Source organism: Panthera tigris, chromosome C2, assembly GCF_018350195.1.
Source record: "Panthera tigris isolate Pti1 chromosome C2, P.tigris_Pti1_mat1.1, whole genome shotgun sequence".
Lineage (NCBI taxonomy): Eukaryota > Metazoa > Chordata > Mammalia > Carnivora > Felidae > Panthera > Panthera tigris.
The window spans coordinates 151,338,603-151,361,019 of NC_056668.1; the positions used below are offsets into that span (position 1 = coordinate 151,338,603).

The 22,417-nt window shown below is 50.5% G+C and overlaps 1 protein-coding gene across 2 annotated transcripts in view; it reads right to left on the bottom strand.

The window, feature by feature from the left end:
* Window positions 1-22,417, bottom strand: part of DLEC1 (DLEC1 cilia and flagella associated protein) — a 90,832-nt gene that overhangs the window by 5,170 nt on the left and 63,245 nt on the right. Inside the window, exons 16-27 of one of the 2 annotated variants that reach the window (XM_042998779.1) lie at window positions 22,300-22,393; window positions 21,959-22,089; window positions 21,690-21,848; window positions 18,854-18,993; window positions 6,542-6,695; window positions 6,070-6,150; window positions 5,083-5,213; window positions 4,406-4,588; window positions 3,426-3,496; window positions 2,839-2,990; window positions 2,145-2,263; window positions 1,544-1,614 (exon numbers count right to left, since the gene is read on the bottom strand). In XM_042998779.1, the coding sequence (XP_042854713.1) occupies window positions 1,544-1,614; window positions 2,145-2,263; window positions 2,839-2,990; window positions 3,426-3,496; window positions 4,406-4,588; window positions 5,083-5,213; window positions 6,070-6,150; window positions 6,542-6,695; window positions 18,854-18,993; window positions 21,690-21,848; window positions 21,959-22,089; window positions 22,300-22,393 (1,486 nt within the window). Of the gene's footprint in view, window positions 1-1,543; window positions 1,615-2,144; window positions 2,264-2,838; window positions 2,991-3,425; window positions 3,497-4,405; window positions 4,598-5,082; window positions 5,214-6,069; window positions 6,151-6,541; window positions 6,696-18,853; window positions 18,994-21,689; window positions 21,849-21,958; window positions 22,090-22,299; window positions 22,394-22,417 lie in introns of both variants that reach the window. The other variant, XM_042998778.1, reaches the window with a different exon arrangement.

Consider the following 22,417-nt stretch of genomic DNA (forward strand, 5'->3'; position numbering starts at 1 on the left):
GCACACTTGCAGGACCCCATCCACCGTCGCCCACCGTCCTCTGCTCTCAGCCGCTCCCCAGCTCACGTCTGACTCAGCCCGCCCTGCAGGAGACCTGGTGAGCACGCCCAGGTGCCCGAGCTCGTGTTTCTTCAAGTTATTACCTTGGCATCTGCCTCTCACACCCACCAAATCCCTCTCACCAAGGCCACCCAGTGACCTCCATTCTCTGAAGTTCAGTAAAGACAGAAATGTGCGCATGGTGATGAGCCCCGAGGCCGGGAAGGGAACCACCAAAAGGAAGGAAGGTAGAAGAGAAATTCCAAACTAAACCAAAGGAAAACAGAACAAAGTCACAGAGAGCACAAGAAAGAAAAAGTAAAACGAATCACAAAATAAGGGAGAAATATATAGATTGATTTTTCCTATTAAAAGATAACGCCAGGTTGGGCTTTTAAAAAGCTCAGCTCTCTGTTTATAAAGAAACATCTCAAAGCGATAAAGGGTGAAGACAGGGAAGCACACAGAGGACATTTAGTTCTCAATGCATCTGACGACACAGCAGCGAAGAAGTGAAACTGCTGGAAACACCAAGAGGTTTTCCTTTTTTTTTTTTAAGATTTTAGTTTTAAGCAATCTCTCCACCCAACGTGGGGCTCGAACTTCCAACCCTGTGATCAAGAGTCGGAGATGCCAGGAGATCTTAATAAAATAAAGCCGATTAAAGCGCAAATTCAATGTCCCTCCCCTAACTGCCCGGACCTAGTGGACACACCGAGCAGGGTCACAGGCTGCCAGTGCCCCTGCCTGCTGCACATTCCTTACAATTGCCAAGGAGCTTAACGACAGATCTGGCCTGGCCCTGCCCCTCGAGACACTGGCTCAGCCTGTGGGGTGGCCTAGCCTCAAGAGCCTTAATCCCTCCACCTCCAGATTGCCACAGCTCTCCCTGTGGCCCAGACGCTCCCCGTTCTCACACGTTTCCTCGGGCCCAGCTGGCTCATCCTCCCTCCTGGACGTAGCCTGGACGCCCTTCCACGGGGGAGCCTGCCCCGCACCCTATGCGATTCTCCAGCAGTCCCCTCGATGCCCTCAACCTGGGGGCAGCCCACAGTCCCGTCTGCACCCCCATCGGCACGGGAGCCTCGGCAGACTCTGCCGTCTGTTCCCTCTGGATCCCCAGCAACTTGTACAGCACCCAGCTGTGGCTCAGTACTGCTGGCTAAAGGGATGAGAAAAGGTGTCCCCTGCCAGTGTCTGTCCTTTTGCAAAGTGAACCTGATGAGAACAGCATCTAAGGCCCCACGCACTGAGGGACCCACGGCTGGGCAAGGGCAAGTCCTGCACTCAAGCATGGAAGCAGCTGTCGCTGACATCCTCCGGGCTGGCTGGTCGCTCCCCTGCTGGGCCCTCAGGGGTCTTCCTCAGTCACCACAGGCCACCCGGATTCCTGGGCCTGGTCACGGGCCATCAGCTTCCCTCGGCCCCATCATCCCTCCCAGCCTTGCCCACCGCATGGCACAGCCAGTAGATAGAGCCCCAGTTTATCTCGTGAGCCTCTTACCACAGGGGCTGGAGTTATTCAAGCGAAGGACCCGGGTGACTGTGTCTCCTCCGGAGACCTGGGTGCCGAACCTGGAGGTAGGAGACGGGGTTCAGCGCAGCCATAACCAGCATGCACCTTGCAGGCAGGGCTGCTTCAGAGAGGAGGCTGGAACTGGGGCTCAGGCCGGGAGGAGGCCCGCAGTGGTTTATCCTGAAGTCACGAAGACCCAGGGCTGGAGTCCTTCCCCGTGCGGTGCCTGGTGAGCTGGGACCTGGGCTGTTGGATGCCCTGGTAGCACCCGCTCCACACCCCCACCCCCCATCTACCGACAGCGCAGATCCCAACTCGTGGGGTGGGGCCCCAGGCCTGGCACTGACCTCAGGCCACACGGACTACTTGCTACTTCTATCCTCCAAAGCCCTCTGCGATGTGCAGACAGCAGCCACGTCCCCGGAGGCCTCTCTCCTCCAGGGCAGCCCTGTCCTGGGGCTTTCTTGCTGGGTGGCACCAAGTGGCCTTGGGCCAGCTGGAGAGCCACGAGTCAGCACGGGGAGCCATGTTGGAGGCCAGGGGGTTTCAAGGGTTAGAGGATGAGGCCGGGGGCAGGGGGGAGGGTCACCTGATGACAGGCTCCTTCTGCAACTGGTCAGTGGTATAGTAAGTGGTCCTCAGGGAGCTGATGGGGCAGCCCACGACCGCCATATGCACCGGGATGACTGTTGGTGGCAGGTCGCCCACCTGCAAGCACACACCAATCCTTTGTCTCTTGTCCCTTGCTGCCATGGCATTCCCTGGCTCCGCATTCCCTCTGTTCACGGCCTTCCCTCCCCAAATAAGACAATGTACGTAGCTCACCCCTCCGTACTAAACTAAGAAATGCTTGTTGGGTCATCCGTTCTCAATCATCCCTGTATCCTCCAGTCCAGAGAACCACACAAGAACCCATGCACAGCAGGTACCCGCGGCACCCTGAACGAGTGAGTGGAGGGCCAGTGGGAGAGTGAGTGAATGCACCAAGGGCTAGGTGACAATATGGCTTTGGGAGGCCGTTACGGCTTCTCCACACTCACTGCCCCTCCAGGCCTCATGTCCTGGCCCAAGCAGGCGGCCCATCAGACTCCTCTGCCCTCCTCCGTGTGGGCCCAGCCTCGTGGGACCCCACAGGAAAAGTTACGGAAGGTACGGAGGTGAATGCCTATCCCAAGCTCAGTGGGCACCGTCTTACAACATGGAGAGATTTGAGAGGCTGAGGGCCAGGGGTTGAAGGAGACAGAGCTCGGAGGTGAGGCCGGGCCCAGGACATCTGTCCTTACCGTGCAGATGAGGTCGTCCCAGTACTCGCCCCACATGTTTGCATAGCCTGTGATGTCGATGCGCAGCCGCTGGTGGGCCCCCAGCATGCCCTGGGAAATGTGGGGAAAGAAGGCAGCTCCTTTCCCATGAGACAACAGGCTTTCCATAAAATCTGGGCGAGAACCAGGAATGGGGATTCAGGACTCCAGGGTAGGAATGAGGTCGAAACCCTCAGGAGTTAGCGAAACACTGTACCAGAGAAGCCGCTCCACAGGCTCTCCTTGGTCTGGCTAAGCAGACCCTCCTGGGAGCCCAGAATCCAGCAGACGGCCTTCTTTACCTCTTGGGGGTCAGGCCCCAGAGGGAAACCTCAGTGGGAGCCGCCACCCGTCCCAATCAAAACCAGGCCCTGTGCACAGGCCATCTGCCCTAGCCAGAAGATGGCCTCATTCGAAAGGGGGGCACGGAGGGCTACGGCCATCTCAGAGGTCTTGCTAGAAAAGACACTGGAATGGGGTCTGTGGCCAGGGTCCTCTCCCTGCGGCAGGCAGCCCACCCCTGAGAAGGCCCCAGGAAACCCTGCTCTGGCCCGCCCCGGGGTTCTTACTCAGCTGCTCTCGCTTGGCCAAGCGTTCTCGAATCCGCGACGTCTTCAGCAGGGCAGGGGGCACGTCGGGGCTTTTACCAGACAGGACACAGAAACAGCATCAGGCCATCAGGCCTGTTCCCCAGAGCCGAGCCACCTCTCTGGGCGACGAGCATCCCACCAGGGGCACGGGGGGAGGAAGGCGGCTCTGCCCGCTCCTCGCAGGGGAGAAGTCAGGTCTGTTCACCTCCCTCTCTGGTCTCGGGGCCTGCCACACCCCTATCGCCCAAAGCACCCCAGCTACCGGCCACCTTCCAGCCCAGGCATTGCCTTCTAAGAAACTCAGGAAGGACTTGTTATCCCTAGGCTCTGTGCCCTGGTGATCCCGGATACAGACCCAGCCCAGGGCCCCCTCTCTTGCCCGGCCTTCTGCAAAAAGCCCTCTTTCCAGTCTTTCCTGCCGACATCTGTTCAGCATTGAGTGTGCACTAACTTTCCTGGAGTGGGCAAGTTAATGGCTCATAAACCCCTAGTGGCTCCCACCACCCACGGCAGGGGTTTTTATGTTGGGCTCCCCTGACTTAGGAGGTTAAGCGGTGAGGGGTTCGCTGGGGGGGGGGTGCAGGACCTGCCAATTTCTGGGTGTCACTACTCCCCCCGGGGCTGATTTCCAGTTACAGCTTTGCAGAAGGCCTCACTGCCACGTCTCTGCCCGCACAGCTCCCTCCACTGCCAGTGAACTTCTCCCTTATGCACTGGCCTGCATGCTGCCTGACCTACCGGAAGCCCTCTACCTCGCCACAGCCCCGGCCTCTCCCGGAGGCCCCCCCAGAGTCTGGGTGGTGGGCCGGTGGGAACCCCTCCTCTCCGTGTCTCCGTGTCTAAACACCTTCTCTCTCTCCTCATACCAACCGGCCTCTGGCCACTTAGGCCACACGTGTGCCCAACGGGGCCAACCCACCCGGCCACATCCTCCCTGGGACGTGAATCCCCACACTTACAGGCTGGGTTTCTGATTCGGGCCGTTTGGGGGGCCCCCGAAGTACTCAAACTTGAGGGTGAAGGGCGTCTGTATCGGGGAGCGGTTGGTCAGGATGAGCTGGCGGTTCACGCGGGTCCTCAGAGGCACCGTGGAGCCAAAGTCGAGGCGGAGCTCCTGCAGGTGGTCCGGCCACAGCTCTGTGCTGGAAACGCTGCCCCGTGCCCAGGGCCACCAAGTTACACGCCACCCTTGGCCCTGCCCAGTGAGCCCGCTTGGGCGGGAGCGCGAGAGCCGCCTACGCGCTAGGCTTCGTCCTTGGGCTGCCTCCCCGGTGAGCTGCCACCCCAAGACACGTGCCAACAGGGGCCTCGGCTCCATAAACTCTCTCTGCCCCGGGACGACGGGCCCGTCTCCCAGTTGCTGGGCCTCGTAGCTGCCGACAGCCCCGTCCCCTGCGTCTCCTACCCGCCTGGACGTCGCGCCTCCAAGTGTGTGGGCAAAGACCGCACAGAGGGCAGGGTTTGGGTAGGGAGACCTGTTCCCACAGAGGTCGTGAGGGGCCTCAGTGATACCGTGGCCCTTTCTCGGCTGCAGGAATCAGCCGGGAGTAGGCCGGTGCCACCGTGGCACCACTGCTAGGCTAGTCCTTCGTACGGTCGCTCAGCCCTCGGGCCCCGGCCCCAGCCCCTGGCTCACCTGCCGTCAGAGCCCTCCGCAGAGATGGCAATAGCCACTTGCGGTCCCTGGGGTTTCCCAGAAATGCCCAGGACCACTGGCTCCTTCATGCCCGACACGGTACAAGGGAGGGCCAGATGGCTCAGCTCGTCCTGTAAGAGAGCCCACCGGGGGGCACATCACTACAGGTAAGTCCCAGGGCGGCCTGAGACGGTCCTCCCTCGCACAGGTGGTTGTTGTGGGGCGCTCAGCACAAAATCTTGACCTCTGTCCCGTCCCATCTCTCTGGAAGGGCTCCCCAGTCCCTCTCTCCGGTGAGCCACCGTCACCGGCCTAGCCCGCCATCCCACGCCCTGGGCCCTTCCTCAGGGCTCCTGGCTCAGTCTGCTCCAAATTTCTGGCCATGCCCACGCGGACGGGGACCCCCTCAAAGTGGGCCTCTGGAGAAGCCACACGCTCATTCCGATGAAGCTGCTACGACAGAAATCAAGCCCAGCCCGCGTCGGGTCTGCTCTGTGCCTGAGCCCATCTGCCCGTCACCCTGGAGCTCAGATGCGGCCGAGGAAGAAAGTCTACTCTGTCCACGTTTGCCAGGGAGGAAATGAGACGGAGTCTCTTTCCCCACCAGAACTGCAAACAGCCAGCAGCCAGCCCCGATGGCCTTCCTGTGGGCCGAGCTGGGGAGCAGCCGTGCCCTTCCTGGGACAAGGTGGCCACCAGCGGGCCTCGGGATCATCCGGGCAAATTAGAAAGCCGGGCCCACCCGCGGCTGCAGAGGAGGGGAGGGGTAAGCTGGAGCCAAAGGCCAGACGTGGCCAGTGGGTTTCGGCACACTCAGGCCTGCTCCGGGCTTCCTGACCTCGTATCCCTAGACGGCAGGCCTAACGGGGACGGGGACCCCAGCCTCATGGCAGGCAGGAATGGGACTTGAGGCAGACCTCCCGCCAGTACAGATACGGTTGCGGGGTGCCTTCCTAGCGCCTCGGGCCCCCTCACCACCGTACTCACCTGGGTGTCCTCACTGGGACCCAGCGTGCCACGTCTCGGGGAGACCTTGGCCGTGCAGAAGTCCGCTTGGTGCCCCAGCAGCTGGCAGACACGAGGACAGGCCTGTTGTCACCCGCGGGGTTCCCGGCACGGACCCAGGACCCACGCGGCGCTGGAGGCTGGCGGGCTGGGGGCCCGCAGCGGGACCGGGGGGCTGCGTGCTCGCTGGTGGGAGTAATCCGCCGGCCCTTTCCCCTCCCCTTCCCGACCCTGGATGAACCTCACACCTGTCAGGAGTTGCTGGGCTGAACAAGCTGCCCCGGGAGACCTAGGGTGACGGTGACCAGAGGGCTGCCGCCTCTGACGGCAGCAACAGACTCTGGGCGACGGACAGGGCCACGGGGGAGAGGAGAGCCTCTCTTCCGGGGAGCAGCTGGGGGGCAACATCCCTCTCCGCATGGGCCTCTGGTGCCGACCGTGCAGGCTCACTCACCTTGCCCCAGCGGAAGCGGGTGGGCAGGAGTGTGCCATCGATGAGTCTAATGGTTGCCTTGGTGGGCACGCCCAGGTACAGGTTGCTGACTTCCACGTGGCTGTTTGGCAGGTACACGTAGGGCTCCTGTACGTCGGCGTATACAGGAAGGTAGCTGGAACACAAGGAAGAAAGAAGAAGAAACAAAACCATATTTATTTTCAGATGATACAATGGTCTCTGTAGAAAATCCCAAGGAATCCAGATTTAAATTTTTTTTTTTTAAGTTTCTTTATTTCTGAGAGAGAGAGAATGTGCATGAGTGGGGGAGGAGCAGAGAGAGGGAGACACAGAATCCAAAGCAGGCTCCAGGCCCTGAGCCGTCAGCCCAGAGCCCGACGCGGGGCTCGAACTCGCGAACCGCGAGATCGTGACCTGAGCCGAAGTCGGACGCTCAACCGACTGAGCCATCCGGGCGCCCCAAGATTTAAAAAATTCCTTAAAAAACAACAACGAGAAAACAATCCCCTGCAACCGATGAGTGAGCCAAGTTACAGGGTACAAACTACAAAAACTAATCACATTTTTATATGCTAACAACGAACAGGTAGATACAGAAATTAAAAATACGAAACTACTGACAACTTCTCAGAAAAACTGAAATACTTAGAGGTAAATCTGATAAAACCCATACAGGATTTGTATGCTGAAAACTACAGAACCAGCTGAGAGAAATCGAAGATTTAATAAACAGAGAGACAGACTCTATTCATGGATTCAAAGACTCAACCAGAGTAAAGATGTCAATTCTCTACAAATTGATCTATAGGTTTAACACAATTCTTACGAAACTCTCAGAAAAGATTTTTGTAAATATAGACAAGCTCATTATAAGATCTATATGGAAAGACAAAGGACACGGAATAACTAAAACAATTTTTAGAAGAACAAATAATAAAGTAAGAAATCACTGTGCTGGCTGTTAAGACTTACTATATGGCTACAGTAATCAAGGTAGTGAACTATTGCCAGACGCATATACACACAGACCAGTGGACCGATATAGAAAAATCTAGAAATACACTCACACAAATATGTCTGGCTGAGTTTTGTTTTTGCTTTTGCCTGAGGAATAGAGATAATATGTATTATGCTTTTACCCTTTTATTTTCAGATAACTATAGATTCACATTGCAGCTAAAACAAAAATTACACAAGAATCCCGTATACCCTTCACCCAATTTGCCCAATGGTAACCTCTTGCATAAATACAGTACAGAATGGCAACCAGGAGATCAATATTGATGCAGTCCATGATTTTGGCTCAGGTCACGATCTCAACAGTTTGTGAGATCGAGCCCCAGGGCCAACTTGGGATTTTCTCTCTCTCCCTTTCTCTCTCTGCCCCTCCCCAATGCACACACACACTCTCTCTCTTTAAATAAATGAACTTAAAAAACAAAACAAAACAAAACTATTCACCCGTTGAAGAACTTCTGAGTTGTCCCAACTGATTTTTGACAAGAGGTGTAAAAACAATATAGTATGGGAAGAACAACCTTTCGACAAACGACACTGGGAGAATGAGATATCCACAGGCAAAAGTAAAATAAAGCTCTACCTAAACCTCACAACTTATATAAAAATTAACCCAAAACGTATCACAAGCCTAAATGTAAAACGTAAACCTATTAAACTTTTAGAAAACAACAGGAGAAAATCTTTAGGACCCACAATCACAATTCATAAAAGAAAAATTTGATAAACCGGACCTCACCAGAATTTTAAAAAATGTTTGCTCCGCAAAAGGCCTTTTTTCCTTCAAAAGACAAAATTGCAGACTGGGAGAAAATATTTGTAAACCAGGTATTGGACAAAAGACTTGTATCTCAAATAGGCAAAGAACTCTTAAAACTCAACAATAAAACAACCCAATTAGAAAATGACATAAAGGGGTGCGTGGGGAGCTCAGTCAGTTAAGTGTCTGACTCTTGATTTCAGCTCAGGTCATGGTCTCAGGGTCGTGGGATGGAGCCCTGTGGCTCTGCACTGAGTGTGGAGCCTGCTTGAAATTCTGTCTGTCCCTCTCCCTCTGCCCCTGTCCCCCACTCATGTGCACTCTCTAATATAAAATGAAATGAAATAAAACAAATGACAAAAATTTCACCAAAGACCTTGGATAAGCAGATAGCAAATAAGTACATGTAATATGTTCAAAATCATTAGCCAGTTGGAAACCATACATGAAAACCACTCCGAGAATGGGGTAATATCCCTATAGACCTATCAGAATGACTCAAATAAAAAACAGTGATGACACCAAGTGCTGGGAAGGATATGGTGAAGCTAGATCACTCACATGTCGCTGTGACAACGTAGAATGACAAAGCCACTCTGCAAAGTTTTTTGGCAATTTCCCGCAAAGCTAAACGCCCACTTACCATACACCTGGGAATGTTATTCTTGAACATTTATCCTAGAGAAATGCAAACACATGTCCATACAATGACCTGTACACAAATATTCACAGCAGCTTTATTCACAATAGCTCAAACCTGGAGACAGCCCCGGTGTCCTTTCAAGGGTGCTGCTTAAACCGCACGTTCACGCCATGGAACTCTACTCCGCAGCAAAAAGGAATCGGCTGTTCACACATGCAACCTGGAGAGCTCTCAAGGGAATTATGCTGAGTGGCGGGGGGGGGGGGGGGGTGGGGAGTCCACATCAAAAGTTACATAGGGTATGATTCAACATTCTTGAAAGAAACGAATTGCAGATATGGAATACAGAATTGGTTTCATAATTCCAAAACCTCTAACAGACTGAGTCTGGTTCTGATGTTTGCTTTGTCTCTTCAGACTGTGGGTTTTTGGGTTTTTTTTTCTTGCCTCTTTTCATGCCTTGTGATTTTTTGCTGGAAGCTGGACATTATGTATTGAGAAATCGGAATTGATGTAAATAGAACTTTAACACAAAGTTTTATGTTCATCCGTCTAAGAGCTGTGGGTGGCAGAGGCTTCAGTTCCCTCCAGTGTCCTTGTTTTTTGTCTCCCCTGTTGTCTTTGGGTTTACCTACAAACTCTTTTTTTTTTCAAACTCTTTTTAAAAAATGGTTATTTATTTATTTTTGAGAGAGAGAGAGAGAGAGAGAGAGAGAGAGAGAGAGAGAGGAAGCGCACCAGCAGGGGAGGGGCAGACAGAGAGGGCGACATAGAATCCAAAGCAGGCTCCGGGCTCTGAGCTGTCTGCATAGAGCCCGATGCGGGGCTGGAACTCACGAGCCGTGAGATCATGACCTGAGCCGAAGTTGGACGCTCCACTGACTGAGGCACCCAGCCGCCCCCTCTACAAATTCTTTCTTAAATAGAGTCTGAAGTCCTGCAATTCTTTTGGCCACAATCTTCTGTTATTATACCGAGGCCTGTTGATGCCGTGGGAAGGTGTAGGGGAAAAGGAAGTGCTCTATAATCCAATGATTGGTCTCTGTCTTGTACTAGTGAGGCTGTGTCCCTGGACTTGACCTTCACAAGTCCTTCTGTTTTTTTCCCCCTTTAGGTGAGATACGAAGACCAGAGAGGGCTGGGGTGGGTAATTTCCCTTCCCCCACGTCAGATGAACCTCCTGTGAAGTCTTTCCCTTGCTGGGCAGGACTCGTGGGGAACACTCTGGACTTATTTCAAAGTGGTTCTCTGCCCCCCGCACCAGGCATATTTCAGAAGCGTTATTTTCCCCTCCCCCTGACCAAACTGGAGAATTTTTCCCCAATGTTCCCCACAAGAACCTGGTGAGTCTCCAGAGTTTTTACCTCTCATGTTACACCACACAACCTCCAGGAATGTTCCTACCCTGACTGGCTTCAGCAGCTTTTGCTTCAGCAAAGTGACCTGCATTCACCCATCTCTTTGGTTCTTGGGGTGGCTGCTCCACGGCCTCAATTCTCTGATGAATCTAAGAAAAGTTACTGTTTCAGGGGCTCAGTCAGTTGAGCGTCCGACATCGGCTCAGATTGTGATCTTGCGGCTTGTGGGTTCGAGCCCCGCGTCAGGCTCTGTGCTGACAGCTCAGAGCCTGGAGCCTGCTTCCGATTCCGTGTCTCCCTCTGTCTCTGCCCCACTCTGTGTCTGTCTTTCTCTCTCTCTCTCTCTCTCTCAAAAATATATAAACATTGGGGCACCTGGGTGGCTCATTTGGTTGGGCGTCCAACTTCAGCTCAAGTCATGATCTCACCGCTCATGGGTTCGAGCCCCGTGTCGGACTCTGTGCTGACAGCTCAGAGCCTGGAGCTGCTTCTGATTCTGTGTCTCCCTCTCCCTCTCTGCTCCTCCCCTACTTGCACTCTCTCTCTCTCAAATATAAAAAATAAAACATAAAAAAATTAAAAATATGTATATATGTAAACATTTAAAAAAATTAGAAAAGTTACTGTTTCCGTTTGTTCAGCTTTTTTCTTGTTACGAAAGCAGGAATGATGACTCCTGAGCTCTTTACATGTCTGGACGTCTGAAGGTATTTTGTAGATGTGACCAATGTTCATCATCGGTTGAGTTTAAGTAAAGGAAATTTTCCTAGATGATTTGGACGGGCCTGATTCAATCAGTTGAAAGGCCTCAAAGCAGAACTGAGGTTACTCGGAAAAAGAAGAAATTTAATGTGTGCACAGCGTCTTCAGTTTGTGCCAGAGAGTTCTAGTCTGCCCTTCCTGACCGCCTGTCCTATTGATTTGGGGAGCGCGAAGCCAGCCCGTATAGTCGTGTAAGCCAATTCCTTGTAATAAATACAACTACTCATTCTGTTTCTCTGGTGGAACCCTAACTGGTACAAATACATCAAGGTGAGTACATAGGTAATGTAAATGACAATATAAATATATTTTTGCCTATAACTGTTTTATTCTACCTGGTATATTTATTTTTTATCTTTTTTTTTTTTAATGTTTGTTTATTTCTGAGAGAGAGAGAGAGAGAGAGAGAGACAGACAGACAGAGCGTGAGCAGGGGAGGGGCAGAGAAAAAGACACAGAATCCGAAGCAGGCTCCGGACTCTGAGCTGTCACACAGATTATGACCTGAGCCAAAGTCAGACGCTTAACTGACTGAGCTACCCAGGCATCCCCATTCTATCTGATTTAAAAGACAACTTCATAAGCCAATAACTATAAAACTGTGTTGATGGATCTACATTGTATAAAAATATAAGGAAGGAGAGGGAACAGAGCTATATTGCAGCAAAGCTGATTACTATTGAAATAAATTGGTATTAATCCAAACTAGATTGTTTCAAAATTAAGATATTACCTAAAACACCCAGGGCAGCCAATTAATAAAATGCTTTTTTTTTAAGTTTATTTATTTATTTTGAGAGAGACAGCACTAGCATGCATAAGCAGGAAAAGGACAGAGAGAGGGAGAGAGAGAATCTCAAGCAGGCTCCGTACTATCAGCACAGAGCCCGACGTGGGAATCGAACTCACAAACCATGAAACCATGACCTGAGCCAAAATCCAGAGTCAGATGCTTAACCGACTGAGCCACCCAGGAAAGAAAATACTTTCTTAAAAAGGTACAAGAAACACAGGAATTAAAATACAGTGCTAGAAAACATCTAACACAGAAAAAGGTAGTAATGAAGAAACGCAGGTGAAAAAAAGAAGGCCTACAGGAAACAAATAGCAAAATGGGAGATATAAGTCCTAATCGGCAATTAAATTAAATGTAAATGGATTAAACAGTCCAATCAGAAGGCAGAAATTGGCAAAATGGAGGTGAAAAGTATGTTCCCACTGTATAGTGTCTACAAGAAAGATCTCAGATTCGAAGACACAAATAGGTTGAAAGTAAAAGGATGAGAAGAATATATCATGCAAACAGTATTCCAAAGACGGCTGTAACAACTAACTCATGTGAGATGAAGTAAACTTTAAGATAAAAAGGGGGGCGCCTGGGTGGCTCAGTGGGTTAAGCGTCCGACTTTGGTTCAGGTCATGATCTCACGGTTCGTGGGTTCGAGCCTTACATCAGGCTCTGCGCTGACAGCTTGGAGTCTGAAGCCTGCTTTGGATTCTGCGTCCCCTTCTCTCTCTGCTCCTCCCCTGCTCACTCTCTCTCTTTCTCTCTCTCTCAAAAATAAATACACAGTAAAAAAAATTTATAAGATAAAAACTGTTACTAGAGACAAAGATATTTTATAATTATAAAAAGGTCAATCCATCAAAAAGACATTACTGTTACAAACACACATGTATCTGACAACAGAGCCCCAAAATACACAAAGCAAAAAATGACAAAATTGAAGAGAGAGCCTGACAATTAAACAACAATAGCTGGAGAGTTCAAAACCGCATTTTAAGTAATAGAACTAAGCAGAAGATAAACATGGGAACAGAAGACTTAACACTATAAGCCAAGCAGACCTAATAGCCATATATACAACACTACTCAACAGAATACACATTTTTCTAAAGTGCACATGGAACATTCTACAGACTAGACCATAAGGTAGCTCAAAATAAAAGCTTCAATGAATTTAAAAGTACTGGATGGGGCGCTTGGGTGGCTCAGTCGGTTGGGCATCCGACTTCGGTTCTGGTCATGATCTCACGGTTCGTGAGTTCGAACCCCGCGTCGGGCTCTGTGCTGACAGCTCAGAGCCCGGAGCCTGCTTCAGATTCTGTGTCCTCCTCTCTCTCCACCCCACCCCTGCTTGCGCTCTGTCTCTCTCTGTCTTTCAAAAATGAATAAACATTTAAAAAAATTGAAATTTAAAAGTACTGGAGTCAAAGTGTGTTCTTCAAAAACAAGAGAATCAAATGAAAAATCAACAATAGAAAGAAATCTGAGGAACAAAAATTTGTGTAAATTAAACAACACATTCCTAAATCAGCAATGGATCAAGTAAAAATCATAAGAGAAATTAGAAAACACTTTGTATCAATGAAAATGAGAACATAACCTATCAAAGTTTATGTGATGTAGCTAAAGCTGTGCTTAGAGAGAAATTTATATCTGTAAATGCCAATATTAAAAAAAAAATAAAAGATCTCAAATCAAAAACCCAAGCTTTTACCTTAAGGAACTAGAAACTAGATAAAAGAACAACAAACTAAACACAAAGCAAGCATAAGGAGAGAAATAAAGATTAGAAAGCAGGTATGTTGAACAGAAAATAGAAAAAGAGAGGAAATCAACTAAACCAAAAGCTGGTTCTTTGAAAACATCAACATTAACAAAGCTCTAGCTAGACTGACCAAGAGAAAAAGAGAGAAGACTCGAATGACAGAAATTGGGAATGAAAAAGAGGACATTACTACTGACCATGCATAAATAAAAAAGGATTACAAGGAAACACAATTAACAACTGTATGTGAACAAATTATGTAATTTAGATGAAATGGACAAATTCCTAGAACAACACAAACTACCAAAATGGAGTCAAGAAGAAATACAAAACTTGAACAAACCCATCACAAAAGATTAAGTAATTTTTAAAGTTCTCACAGAGAAAAGCCCACCTCCACACGTCTTCACTGGTTAATTCTACCAAACATTTAAAAAATTCACACCAATCTGTCACAAACTCTTCAATAACATAGAAGAGGAGTGAACACTTCCAAACCCATTTCTAAGATGTATTACTCTAGTAGCAAAACCAGAAAAAGACATCACAAAAAAACCTACAGACCAATATCTCTTATGGCTACAGATACAAATATCCTCAAGAAAATATCAGCAACCCATATCCAACAACGGATAAAAAGAATCATACACTGTGACCAAATGGGATTTTTACAAGAATGCAAGGATGGTTTTAACATCCAAAGGTCAACATAAAACACCCTGTTAACACACACAACGAAAGGACAAAAAAATGACATGATCATTTCAATAGATACAGAAAAAACATTCAATGAAACTAACATTCTTTCATGATAAAAACACAATCAGCAAACTAGGAATAGAAAGGAACTTCCTTAACCCGATAAAAGACATCTACAAAAAGCCAATAGCTGACATCATACTTAATGGTGAAAGACTGAACGCTTTCTTTTTAAGATAGGTTAACAAGACAAGGATGTCTACTTTTGCCACTTTTATTCAATATTGTACTGGTGTATTAGGTGCATTAGGCAGGAAAAAGAAATAAAAAGCATCCAGATTGGACAAGACGAAGTATAATTATCTCTATATATTGATGACACACTATCTTCTATTTAGAGAACTATTAGAAGTAATAGTGAATTCAGCAAGGTTGTAGGGTACAAGATCAGTATGCAAAAATATTTGTATTTCTGTATACTAGCAATGAATATTCATAAAATGAAATTAGGAAAGCCAGTTCATTTCCAAAAGCATCAAAAAAGATACCTAGGAATAACTTTAAAGAAGAAGTACAAGATTTATACAAATGACAAACATTACCAAGATGATAAACATTACCAAATGTTTGGTAATGACAAACTTACCAAATGTAATGACAAACATCACCAAAAGAAATGCCAGAAGGACCTAGATAAATGAAAAGACATTTCACGTTCACAGATAGGAAGACTTAATATGGTTAAAGTGAATATACTCTCCAAAGCGATCTACAGGTCCCATACAGTCCCAATTAAAATCCCAGCTGGCTATTTGCAATCATTGATAAACCGACCCTAGAACTCATATGGAAATGCTAAGGACCCAGAATAGCCAAAGTGACCTTGACACAGAAAAACAAAGTTGGAGAATTCATACTTCCTGATTCCAAAACTTACTACAAAGTCACAGTAATTAAGTAACTGTGGTGCTGGAACAAGAATAATTCTATAGATCAACAGAACAGACAGCCCATAAATAAACTTTCACGTGTGCAGTTGATTTATTTTGATAAGGGTGCCAAGACAAGTCAATGGGTAAAGCACAGTGTTCTTAATAAACAGTGCTGAAACAAGTGATTATTAAGAACTAAGACAGATCCCTTTCTCACACCATACACAACAATTAACTCAAAACGGATCAGACATCTAACCCCATGAGCTAAAACTACAAAGCTCTTGGAAGAAGGCTGCTGTGCACATTAGATGAGGCAATGGTTATTTTTAGATGGAACCTCAAAAGCACAAGCCACAAAAAAGAAAAATAAAGTGGACTTCATCAAAATTAAAAGATTTTATGCTTTGCAGTAAACCATCAAGAAAGTGAAGACAATCCTCAGAATGGGAGAAGATATTTGAAAATCATATACCTAGTAAGAGACTTGTATCTAGAAGATATAAAGAATGCTTACAACTCCATGGTAAAAAGACAACCCTATTTTTCAAAGTGGGCAAAGATCTCAATCGACAGGTCTCCAAAGAAGACCTACAAATGGCCAATAAGCACACGAAAGATGCAAAACATCATCTGCCACCACGAAAATATAAACCAAATCCTCAATGAAATATCGCTTCGCACACACCGGGATGACTACCATTAAGAGAGATCCTGAGGATGTGGATAAATAGGACAGCAGGGTGGAGAAGGATGGAGAGTGGGTCAGGATCAGCCACCGTTACACCTGTATCATTACATTTTATCAAGCACCATAAAGAATAAAGAAGTGGGGCGCCAGGGGGGCTCAGGCAGGTAAGCATCTGGCTCTTGATTTTGGCTCAGGTCCTGATGTCACTGTTCATGAGTTGGAGCCCCGTGTCGGGTTCTGCACTGGCAATTTGGAGCCTTCTTGAGATTCTCCCTCCCTCTCTCTCTCTCTCTCTCTCTCTCTCTCTCTCCCCCTTCCCTGCTTGTAATCTCTCTCTCGAACAAATCCCGGAGGCAAAGGCCCTGCAGAGCTTCCCTAACAGAACGAGGGGCCTCATGGGGCAGGAGTGGGCCGCGGGGAAAGGGCAGAGGAGTTAACCAAAGGCTGCCCGAGATGAACGTGGCCAGTTCAGGGCCCCAACACCTGAGCTCCCGCACACCACCCGGCGACACGGCCAAGCGGTGACTCCCCTAGTCCGTGAAGAATGTGGGCGTGGCCTCAAGAGACACAGATCCTGCAGTAGCGCTGGGCTCTCGACTGCCACCGTGGGAAAACACCCCTCCAGATCCAAGTCCTTCGTTCCTATTTACAAATGAAGGCGTGCGGCGATCTGCCGAGCTGGCCCTGGCCCGTGGGCTTCCTTGGCCCGTTGGTCTTGGCTGCTTTCCCCAAAGGTCCTTCCTCCTGGATTCGGGTAGCTGGGGGCTGAAGGTGCTCCCGTCCCCTCGGCTCCCTGGAAGAGGGGTGCTCTCCGCACCCACACCCGCTTCCTCGGGAACTTCCACCACCGGCTCCTCGTGCAAATCTGCTTCTCCTCCCGCTCAAAACCGGGGGTGGGCAGCCAAGGATTACGTGATGTACAAGGAAACCCTAACAGTGAAGACGGGACCCCAACCAAAATGCGAGGAAATAAAAACTCGTTTCCTGGGGGGAGGGGGGGGGAATCTGAGATGCGGTTGCATCCCTAAGACTATAACAGATTACTCTACAAAAGGAACAACCCAAGAACAAAAAGCTTGACATTTAAAAATCCGACGGCCAAAAGAAGGGCATCCGCCAAAGGCCAAATTAGTGGCGTGCAAGGCCCAGGTCATGTCCCTGAACAAGGAGCACAAACGCTGCGCGACGGCGGGTAGGAGGGAAATGGTTCGACTGGTCCCGCCGTACAGCCCCTGCGGCGGCCGCCGTCTTCGTCGTCTGGCCGACTTTCCCAGCAGCTTCTTCGGGAGGCAGCCCCTCCCCCCTCCGGCAGGCCTGGGTGGGGGGAGGGGGGAGGCACGTGACCCAGAGAGGACCAATCCGAGTCTACCTCCGGAGCACGCGGCTCCCCTCCCCGGGGCCGATCGATCGGCGAGAGCAAGGCCAACCCAGAGGGCCGCGGATCTGAAGGCAGGGGTGAGGGGAGGGGGGCGAGAGACTGAGACAGAAGCAGGAAGGGCAGACCGAGGAAAAGGCTGGAGCCTGTGGACGCAGCAGGGCAGGAGGGAGCCAACAGTTTCCCAAGCCGGTTACATCGGTGTTTCCACCGCCTGCCAGTGTAAACGTTCTGATTCACACGTCCTTTAAGAACGACAGAGATAGGAAAGGAAGCAGGGAGACGTAAATAAAGGCATTCTCCCAGAGGAGAAAGACTTGTCTTTCGTATTTAAGGCCCACGAGATGCCACACAGGACCAGTGAGGAACACTGCCACTGAAACCCGGGCTAGTAATCGTGTAAAAACACAAACGAGACACGGGTGGTACCCCCCCCCCAAGCCCCCCATCAGATGTCACAGTATAAATTCTCAGATAATATCTGCCACTGTGAGAGGGCAGGGTAGTGGGCAGTCTCGTACACAGTAGGCGCAAAAACAAAACCAAACAAAACCCCAACGGTTTAAAACGAGCACGTAAGTGTTCCATAACGAAGTACTAAATACATGCAGAAATGACTATTACACACATCTACAGTTTAAATAGATATGCAGTTTAAAGAATAAAAAAGAACACCTGTACATCCCCCTCAACCAGCTTAAAAAGCAAAATATCGCCAGCCAGCTTAAGAAAATGAATATTATGCTTCAAAATCATTTGGGAAGGGATGGGGACAAGTGGAGGAAGGATACGAATGAAACGGTTATTAGTGGTGATTTGCTCGAATGAAACGGTATTAGTGGTGATTTGCTCGTTACTGAAGGTGATGGGTACATGGGGGCTCATAATACGGTCCTATTTTTATGTATGTAAGAAAGTTTCCACAAGAAAGAGAAAAAGGCAGGCAGGAAGGGAGGGAGGGAGGGAGGAAGAAAGAAAGGCAATAGCACCAACGACCTCTGAAATCTCTAGCGTGTGCTTCCCAGAATACAGCGGTAATTGCTCATTTAAATATGTCATGATTTTTGGTGTCCCTTCTCCTGTTGACACACGTTCATGGCTTCCAGGTTTTCGCTACTGTGAACAGGCTGGCTGTGAGCATCCCACGTGAGCACTCGACTCCCAGTGTGTGGGTGTGTGTCCCTCTAGGAGCACATCTCCAGGGGCTGATGCTGGGTCACAGGGAATGCACATAGTTCCCTTGACTGGGCAACGCAAAGTGCTGCTGAAAGTGATTGCACTAACTGACGCTCCTTTAGCACCCAAACTGGAAGGATACACCCTATAATATCACCAGTGACTTATCCCCGGGGAATGGATTTTCTTTCCTGTAATTTCCAAATTTCATAGAACAAACACGTTTCAGCACCTTTCAATTCGGAAATGCCTGTAAATACTTAGTGCCGCGCAACATAAACATGCTGTGAGTAGACGCAGGGTGTGTTGTAGCAGCCCCCCGCCCCCCACCCCGCACGCCCTCTTACCTCCAGGCTCCGTTTACCACCTCCAGCTCCAGGACGGTCTGCAGGCGCTGGCACTGCTTGGCCTCCAAGGTGATGGTCACCCTGCACTCCCCCAGAGCAGGGATCTGGCCGCCCGAGGGCTCAATGTTGAAGGGAGACACCTGATGTGGAGGTCAGTCGAGAAGGACGAGGAGTGAGGACAGTTGGAATTGCAGAACTGGTGGCTTTCCTGTCCCCACCGAGATAAGGAGCACCGGTCTGACTGAGGGCCCCCCCCCCCCCCCCCGCCCCACCATGGCCGCCCTGCCTCGTGAGGGCGGCACTGAACCTGCAAAGGTCACACCCAGGAGGGTGTTTCCCCCTTTGGTCCCTTCATCCCAGGAGGCGGAGACAGTGAGTGCCAGGCACTTGCCTGCAGGGCAGCCTGCCCACCCGGTGGGGGCCCGCCTTGGCCTACCCCCACCTCCCACCCAGCTGCCATGCTGGCCAGGTCGGGTCCAGGGCGCTTGTCTTGGGCTCTGTGCTCTCTAGCTTCTGACGGCTCACCTCCCCGGCACTGGTGGGAGGGAAGGGCTGGCCTAACTCTCAGTAAAAGTAGTTTGTGGGCTCAAGTATGGGGCCCAAGCTCCGCCAGTAAAGAAGAGACCTTTTGCTTCCCTTGGTCTTTGTTCCTCACAGGCATCTCCCCGGGAGTCCTGGGGGCATGCTGTAGGCCAGGACTGGGTTTCTGTGCCCCTGACCTGAGCACATCCAACAAACCCCAAATCCAACATTATTTTCGAGAGCTCGAAAGAATAGAGTACAGAGAACTGTTGAGACAGGATTCGTGCCCGCCTCCATTGGGACATAAATCCTGATACATGACGAAACCGATGGCTACTTCAATTACAAAGTGTTGTCATTCTTCACAGTGGGAGAAAAACCCAGACTGGGAAGCAGAGAACTGGGATCCGATGATTCCACCACCCGCTAGCTGTGTGACCCTGGAGAAGCTGCTGTCCCTCTCTGTCTCTATCCAGTAAGGACGTTGGCTGTGGTCTGTAAGTTTCTAAGCATGCTCTGGGAAGTCCCAGAGTGCCTAGGACAGGGGACTAGGATGTGGGGAGAGGCGGGATGGGGCAGGGGGTGCCTAACAAGGTGGCCAGAGCGGTTACCCTTTATGGGTGTGAGCCTGGAGGGAAAGCCCTAAACTCCAAGCCTATGTAACGGGGCGCTTGCACGCAGTGGTTCTTGGCAGTGGTGTTGGTGATTTGATGCAAAGTTTCCTAACTGCTAAGTTTCGGTGCCCCGCTGGAGACATGAGGCTGTTGCCTCAAAGGACAAGGCCGGTCAAGTGGAAAGGAAAAGTCCCCGAGAAAGGGAATACCTGCTGGCAGGTAAGATGGATGTGTGGCCGTCTTTCCTCAGCTTCTGAATATGGAGGAGGGGGTGGGGGGCAGTGTTCTGACCCGGAAGGGGACAAGCAAGAGGGGATCTCGGCAGGAAGCAGTCAGAGGGAGGGTGCTTTCACCACACAGACCTAGTCAGAGCCTCACACACGGACCACAAGGAGCCAAGACAGCTTCTAAGGAGCCACGGCTGCCACCTGTGTGAAGAGTGGGGGCGACCCGCCGTGATTTACAGCGAATCCCTGGCAGCTAGGGAGCGACTGAAGTTTTGTGCCACTTGCTCTGGATCTCACATTGATTTAAAGGTCCGACGATAGGGGCGCCTGGGTGGCTCCGCCGGTTAAGCATCCGACTCTTGGTTTCGGCTCAGGTCGTGATCTCAGGGTTTGTGAGTTTGAGTCCCACGTGGGGCTCTTTGCTTGGGACTTCAAATTATTTTTTATTTTTTTAAAATTTTTTTAACGTTTATTTATTTTTGAGACAGAGAAAGACAGAGCATGAACGGGGGAGGGGCAGAGAGAGAGAGAGAGACACAGAATCAGAAGCAGGCTCCAGGCTCTGAGCCATCAGCCCAGAGCCTGATGCAGGGCTCGAACTCACAGACCGCGAGATCGTGACCTGAGCCGAAGTTGGACGCCCAACTGACTGAGCCACCCAGGCGCCCCGGGACTTCAAATTAAAGGCGATGATGTTAATACTTAATCACTTTTAGTATTTTCCGTTTTTATAAGAAAAAGGGAAGGGCTTTGAGTGGAAATGAATCCTGTGTTCTTTCTCGGAGCCCTTTAGTTTGGGCCCCAAGTTCATGCCCAAGTGCCCCCTGGTGGTGGTACTCAAACTGCAAGCACAGTCCCCGGGAGGTTTTGAACTTTTGAGGCGAGCCCCTCCCACCTTCCCCTTCCTAGAGGCCCGGGAGCTTCCCGCCCAACTCAGCTGCCCATTTTCTTCCTAACTCAGGCTGCTTTTTAAAAATGTTTATTTATTTTGAGAGAGAGCGAGCCAGCAGGGGAGGGGCAGAGAGAGAGGAAGAGAGAGAATCCCAAGCAGTCTCCGTTCTGTCAGTGCACAGCCCGATGCAGGGCTTGAACCCATGAACAGTTAGATCATGACCTGAGCTGAAACCAAGAGTCTGATGCTTAACTGACTGAGCCACCCAGAGGCCCCCAGCTTGTTTTGACAGAAGGAGAAACCCCTGTCTTATTTCCACATCGGATGGTAGAGAAAGGAACAGGAAAATCCAGTTCAGGATTAAGTTCTGCTGTAGAGGGGACCCCAAGTGCCTCACAGATGGGGAGAACTGGGGACACTGCCAGGAGGGAGTCACCAGGCAGGCTCTTCCTTTCCAGCCTCAACACTCCAAATGCACCAGGACAGGTTTCACTGTCCCTACCCCACGGGTCAATAGGCTTGTGTGTGTGTGTGTGTGTGTGTTTGGGGGGGGTCCATTTAGCCAGAGGTGCCTGACTTACACTCTCCTGCCTTCCTTGGAGGCACACCAGGCTCTCCTTCATGCACCACGTGGCTGGGAGCTGGCTGATGTTCTGGATCTGGATGGTGTCGGTGGCTTTCTGCCCCAGGCGTAGCAAACCAAACTGAAGGGCTGAGGCTTTGATGACAAGGGCCGGCCCCTGAGACATCCAGAGGGGGCCTGTCACCGGGCCGCCTGGGAGTGGGGGCTCTGTGCTCTACCCCTGCCACCCTTCTGGCCCACCCAGCTGCCCAGCCCCCCAAACAGCACCTTAAAGGCCGCCTCAATGTGTAACACCACCGGTGAGGGTGAGTTTTGGATTTCACACGGCAGGTCCTGGCTTGTTGGGCCGGGGACACCCCCGGTAAAGCTCAACTCAAAATCCTCCACCTCGCTGGGCTCTGGGAGAGAGGGCAAAGTGAGCTGGAGAAAGGGGGCGGGGCAGTTTCCGGCTGCGGCTGGGCCCAGATGTCTGGCCTTTGCTGACTTCTCGTCCACCGCATGTGCCGGGCTGCGGCCGGAGCTGATCCCGGGACCCCCGAATGCCTGCACAGGCCCCTCTTCCTCTCAGGTCTCCTTCCCCAGCCAGCCCCAGGAGGTGCCCCCGGTACCTATGGTCCCTGCGCAGGGTTCCACTTCAATGATGTGGCAGTCACTGACCTTCCCCCACAGGTATCTGATGGGGGACTTGCTGTTGTTCCACATCTGCAAGACATGCCCCAGTCCAGG